Source organism: Acanthopagrus latus, chromosome 18 (genome assembly GCF_904848185.1).
Source record: "Acanthopagrus latus isolate v.2019 chromosome 18, fAcaLat1.1, whole genome shotgun sequence".
In the NCBI taxonomy this organism is placed as follows: domain Eukaryota; kingdom Metazoa; phylum Chordata; class Actinopteri; order Spariformes; family Sparidae; genus Acanthopagrus; species Acanthopagrus latus.
Window position 1 is genome coordinate 756,716 of NC_051056.1, and position 6,378 is coordinate 763,093.

The following is a 6,378-nucleotide window of genomic DNA, read 5'->3' on the forward strand; positions in this document are numbered from 1 at the left end:
AATCTGGTTTTGCAGTGCCGCAGTATGTGTTGTAAAAACACAAGTGTTCCTGACTGAAGAATTACTAGAAGAGCTTGTTGTTTGTCTGTTTGTTGAGATTTGTTTGCTGGTGTCAACATGAAGTGTTTTATTTTCAAAAGTAACCATATGTTATCTTGTTGTTTCAGTGAATGACTTCCTGTCTGCTCGTTGCTAAATTCAGCTGAATTGCTGAGTCCTGCTCCGGCATCCACTGAAATAGAAGTCTTGCATGTCTGCTCCGGACTGCCGGAGCCCTCCAGAGCAGATATGCAGCGCAGCAGACCTGGTGGAAGTTAACCCGCAATTTCCACAGGATAGGATACGTGTCTGCTACGTTGCATCTCCGCCCCGCCGGCGGAGCTGATATGTTTCACTTTAGTCTATGTGTTAATCCCCACCAGGTCTGCTGCGCTACCTATCAGCTCCGTCCCAGCTCCGGCAGTCCAGAGCCCTCCAGAGCAGATAAGCAGGTCTTCTGTTTCTGGCAGATGCTGGAGCACGACACAGCAATTCAGCTGAATTTAGCACGGAGCAGACAGGAAGTCAAGCGCAGAAATAACAAATAACATCCGGTTACTTTTTAAAGTAAAACACTCCGTGTTGACACCAGCACACAAATCTCAAAAAAGAGACAAACACAAGCTCTTCTACTGATCCTTTGGTCGGGAACACTTTGTGTTGTTGTTTTTAATAACACAGACCTATAACAGCAGTCGTGAGTGATTATGTGACTATCGCTGGCACTCCTCGGCCTCGTGACGCAGGTCCTACTCGCACATATAATTTATATGAATAAATTCACCCCATTTTTAGGAGACAGGCCTGCACTTACCACAAATGGAAAAAAATTAATAATTGGATAGTGGTTCGAAAATGTAATATCTTGTCAGATGATGTTAATTACTTTTTAATGGCCTTAATTTTTTGCTAATTTCATTTACTACCTTTTAATACCTTTTACAACCCCGCGGACACCCTGAATAAAAGTCTCCCGATATTTTGATGAGTTTCATTTATTATTTCAGACATTTTAGACTCAACAAATTTGACATTCTTTAAAAATAACAGATTTAATTAATTAATTCTGTTTCCTGTTGGGCACTTCCTGTCCAGATGGGGGCTAATTAACATGAGGCTAACAGTTGTACCGTAGTTTTATTATGAACATCAGACTAAATAAATAAAATGAACCTGAACCAACAAAAACCAGTAGATTCCAGTAGTCAGCCTGGAGTCCAGCTGACTGGTGCATTATGGGTATTGTAGTGCTGAGCTGTGACCCGACACAGAAGGAGCGCTCCTTTCGTGGCGAGGGACGTCCGGCCGGGTCTCGCAGAGTCTGCTTTAAGACCAAACCTTCATTAACGCCAGCGGCTGAACGTCCCGCTGAGCCAGGACACCTGAATACAGCACGGCTGAGGAGAGAGAGAGAGAGAGAGAGGGACAGGTGAGGCCCCTGTCACAATGGCTGTCAATCCATCATTCATAGAGCACCTGTGTCACTGCCGCTAATTGGTCCTTGTTTGTCGTTTTATGGCCAATTGAGCGTATTGAATTGGCTCAACTGTGAGAGAAAGCACTCTGACTGGTTGTTCAACTCAGCGAATCAGAGGGAGAGAACAGACAGAGAGTTGAAAACAGCTGCCTCATCTTAACGTCAGTTAGTTAATCTTCTTAACTGACCAGTGGTTCTAATTGACAAGTGGGTCTAACTGAAGGGTGAGTCTAACTGACAAATGAGTCTAACTAACGGGTGAGACTGTGAAGGATGAATCTAACTAACACGTGAGTCTAACTGACAGGTGAGACTACCTTACGGGCGAGTCTAAATTGATGGGTGAGTGTACCTGACGGGTGATTCACTGTTGAATATGAAGACTAATACAGTTAACCCAGCTGCTATGTTTACCTGTGTGTGTGTGTGTGTGTGTGTGTGTGTGTGTGTGTGCACTTGTATCTGTGTGCATGCACCTATGTGTATGCTTGCATGATTGTGTCTACCTGTGTGTCTCTATGACGAGGTGTGGCTTGGAACCACCTGGTTCATCTTTAGGTGGTTGTCAAGGATCTGAAATATCTCCTGGATATTCGGGACGTAGCCCGACTGAAGCTTTGACCACAGAGGGACATCTGAGAGACAAGGGGACAAAATACACTGTTACTCCAGGAAGTGCCACCTCCGCCTCCTTCTGTCCTCCACTTTGTCCAGTCCTCATCCAATCAGAGCTCAAAGTGATGTCATGTTTTGGACCAATGAGAACTCACCATTCAGAGTAACCTCGAAGGCTCCTGTAGACAGGAAGTGAGTCTCCATCATGTTACAGAGGAAGAAGGCCATCAGACAGGAGAAGATCTGACAACAAAGACGAACAATCCATCCATCCATCCATCAATTAACACAGTGGTGTCAAACTGATCCAGTAAAGGGCCACGTGGCTGCAGGTTTTCATTCCAACCAAGTAAGAACACAACTGATATGGATCAGCCAACCAATCAGCCAATCAAGCAAGAACAGACCTGATTTGGATCAGGTCTGTTCTTGCTTGGTTGGAATGAAAACCTGCAGCCACATGGCCCTTTACTGGATCAGTTTGACACCACTGAATTAACACTTGAAGACAGAGAGCACTCTGTGATATCACAAGAAGCACTCTGTGACATCACAAGAAGCACTCTATGACATCACAAGAAGCACTCTATGACATCACAAGAAGCACTCCGTGACATCACAAGAACAGTGTTGGGCACATTATTTAAAAAAAATAATTAGTTACAGTTACTAGTTACTTCTTCCAAAAAGTAGCTGAGTTAGTAACGGAATTACTCCACAATAACAGTAACTAGTTACCAGGGAAAGTAACTATTGCGTTACTTTTAATTATTCCCCCTTTTGAGCTCCCCATTCATTTTAGCGTACTCGGCATCTATGTAAAATGTCTTTCTTGCATGGCGGACCGGCACCTGCTCTCCTCTGTATTTTACCAATGAGGGCTCTGAAGGAGTCTGAGTCAGCTGTTGATAACAGCAGCATGTTCTCAACAACATACCTGCCTAACACTGCTTTCAGTTCAGTCTGTGTCACAACTTTTTGCGAAGCTGGAACAGAAAAATCCAGCTGTAGCTACTCGGACAGCTCGGTGTCCTTCTTTGTTAGCAGAGCTCACGATAGCCACACCTGGGCTGCTGTCATCACCAACAGTGTCAACAAAGCTGTTTTTAGCCACTAGTTTTGTAGGAGTGTGTGCAGTTCAGAGATGCTTCATTAGATAAGAGTTGCTTACAATGGACATAGACAAAAGAGATTAAAGACGTGTCTGTACTTCCACTTTGAAAACATCAACTTTCCCTTCGGACTCGCCATTGCTGCAGCTTACCTCTGCTAGTGTGTGTGCGTGTGATTTGTCTGTAAACTGAACACTGCCTCTGATTGGCTTACAAACTCTCACTCTACCTTAGAGAACCAATCACTTATGCGGTTGTCCCGCCCCTCACTCCTCCCTTTGCAGCTCGGGTGGCTGAGAGCCAAGTCGGATGGATGAGAGCCGAGTCGGATGGACAACAGCTTCAATGAGCAGCTTCAGTTTCTAACGTGCCACATTTAATAGTTGGTCACGGTAATGGCGTTGTAACGATGGAAATAGTAATTACCTGACAGAAAGTAACGCCGTTAGTAACACTGTTTATTTTAACGCCGTTATTCCCAACACTGCACAAGAAGCACCCTGTAAGATGACAAGCAGCTTTGTGGACACTGTCAGGTCATGCTGGATAACAAAAGTTAGCAGGTTTTTACAGTCACTTGTGGAGTGCATGAAGGGAGACTTTCAGGGACATTTTTCAGAAGAGAATTAGACTGAAAACAAAGAACAACTGTCCTGTTACTGTATTGTTACTGTACATGTCAGTAATCAATTTAAAAAATAGACTTTTATTTTGTTCAGTTAATCTATTGTTCTCCTCATACAGACACCTCCTCACTGAGCATTGAAACACACAGAAACCTCTCAGTGGGTGGAGCTGCTTCAGCTGCCTCCTCCTCAGGTAAACATGTTACCTTGTTGTCCTGACTCCAGGTCCAGGCTCGGGGAGTGTCCAGGCCGAGGAGGATGAAGGGATTCTGACCACTGACAATGAGGAGGATGGAGAGGAGCTTCAGGTAGGAGACCAGGTTACCAACACACCTGTAGAGAGACAGCAAGCTGTTACGATATTTGTGATTTCTGACATATGTCTTTCATGTTTTATGGTTATATTCATGGCTATGTTGAAATTTAAAGAAATATAAACAAACAATACCAAGGTGTCGACCAGAACCTCAGGAGCAGTTTGGGGTTCAGTATCTTGCCCAAGAACACTTTGACATGCAGACCAGGGGAATCGAACCAGTGATTTTGCGATAACAAGAGGCTGGCTTTACCTCTGAGCCACAGTCACTCAGAGGAAGGCACTCCGTGTCCGCTGGGATTTCTGAACTATGAGTGGGATTTAACTTCTACTGAATGTGTGGAAATCTGAAGCTGCAGGTAAAACACACTGATCGAGGCTGATAAGTGTGGTGCTGAACTGAAAACAAAAAGACAAATAGTTTTTTTGGGAAAAAAACAACAACTTTTTTTGAAAAGCTAAATCTGATTGATAAAATTCTAAATGAGGTCGGCCTTCAGACCCGTCACATCCTCCTGATCTACAAAATTCAAGTTAACACTATTTTTCTCTCTTTTCTCTGGTTTTGACACATCGAGTCACCTGATCAGTAAATCATCTGTTACCAGAGGACACAGAATGAATCACAGCTCATCGTTCTTGACAGTGACTCAGTTATTTTATCCATCAATACCAAGTCTGTATCCTTGATTGTTGAAATGTGATTGGTCTTGTTGCATCAGCAGGTATCATGCATGACTCAGATACACACCGTGTAGAGATGGTCTCAAATGGTGACAAGCGGATTAATTCTGTCTTGACGCAGAGTTTCCTTTGGATTTCCTATGGATTTGTTGCTCACCATTGCATTATCAGGGATAAAATATGGTGTGACCACTGGACATACAGATGGTGAGGTCACTGCCTCCTTCTGGAATTTAAAAGGTTACAAAATGATGGCAGAGGATATCTTGACAGTGCGCTTTACAGATGAGCTCACCTGTGTAAGGGGGGCGTGATGTCAGAGCTCACCTGTGTAAGGGGGGCATGATGTCAGAGCTCACCTGTGTAAGGGGGGCATGATGTCAGAGCTCACCTGTGTAAGGGGAGCGTGATGTCAGAGCTCACCTGTGTAAGGGGGGCGTGATGTCAGAGCTCACCTGTGTAAGGGGAGCATGATGTCAGAGCTCACCTGTGTAAGGGGGGCGTGATGTCAGAGCTCACCTGTGTAAGAGGAGCGTGATGTCAGAGCTCACCTGTTGAAGGGGGTCGGGGGGTAGTTTTCCCCCTCAATGCGGATGTCCGGGTACAGCTGGCTGATGGCTCGAGAGTACTCCTGGAACACTTTACTGTAACCTCAGGAGATGCTGGAACATAAAGAGAGGACGCACCTGTCAGGTATGGCCAACAGGTCAGGTGATATCCAACATCTAGAGCAGTGGTGTCAAACTGATCCAGTAAAGGGCCATGTGGCTGCAGGTTTTCATTCCAACCAAGCAAGAACACACCTGATTTGGATCAGCCAACCAATCAGCCAACCAAGCAAGAACACACCTGATTTGGATCAGGTGTGTTCTTGCTTGGTTGGAATGAAAACCTGCAGCCACATGGCCCTTTACTGGATCAGTTTGACACCCCTGATCTAGAGAAATAGTTGAGGGTGATGTCACTGACTATGGTGCTGAGGTGCATCAGAGGCAACAGGCAGTTATTAAATATCCCGGATGTTAATTGATGTGTCTGCTGCACTGATAACAGTTCGATACTTCCGATCAGTCCTTGCTCGAGGATTCTGTCTCTACATTATAAAGGTGTTCTGATGTAAAACGGGATTTGCGACAGACACCTGCTTCTGAAATTAACAATAAACACACAGGCGTTGTTTGTCTCTGCTAAGTATTAGCCTGTTAGCACGGATAGCAGTTCACCGTCGTGCTCACCAGTACTGGAACTTTAGCACAGGCCCGGTGTACAGGGAGGACTTGGCTGGTTTTCCGGGGTCTGTGTACGACAGAGTGTCCGAAGAGAGGCCGGGGCTGTCGGCCGGCTGGTGACCGCGTTGCGGGCTCAATCTGCCTAGATAAATGTCCCGGACCGTCAGAGCCGTGAAGAAGAGCAGAGCTGCCAGGAGGCCCGCCTGGCTGTACTCCGCCATGTCTACTGTCTGACAAATAGGACGGGAACGGATCTGCCCGCAAACAGGATTTTCCACCT

At 45.4% G+C, this 6,378-nt stretch overlaps 1 protein-coding gene across 1 annotated transcript in view; it reads right to left on the reverse strand.

Moving 5' to 3' along the window:
- Positions 1 to 1,016: 1,016 nt before the first annotated feature.
- selenot2 (selenoprotein T, 2) overlaps positions 1,017 to 6,378 on the reverse strand; it is a 5,369-nt gene continuing 7 nt past the window's right edge. Inside the window, exons 1-6 of the mRNA XM_037077909.1 lie at positions 6,105 to 6,378; positions 5,421 to 5,531; positions 4,076 to 4,202; positions 2,287 to 2,374; positions 2,023 to 2,151; positions 1,017 to 1,436 (exon numbers count right to left, since the gene is read on the reverse strand). The exon at positions 6,105 to 6,378 is cut by the window's right edge and continues 7 nt beyond it. Coding sequence (XP_036933804.1) covers positions 2,033 to 2,151; positions 2,287 to 2,374; positions 4,076 to 4,202; positions 5,421 to 5,531; positions 6,105 to 6,319 — 660 coding nt within the window. The 5' untranslated portion in view covers positions 6,320 to 6,378 and the 3' untranslated portion in view covers positions 1,017 to 1,436; positions 2,023 to 2,032. The remainder of the gene's footprint in view (positions 1,437 to 2,022; positions 2,152 to 2,286; positions 2,375 to 4,075; positions 4,203 to 5,420; positions 5,532 to 6,104) is intronic.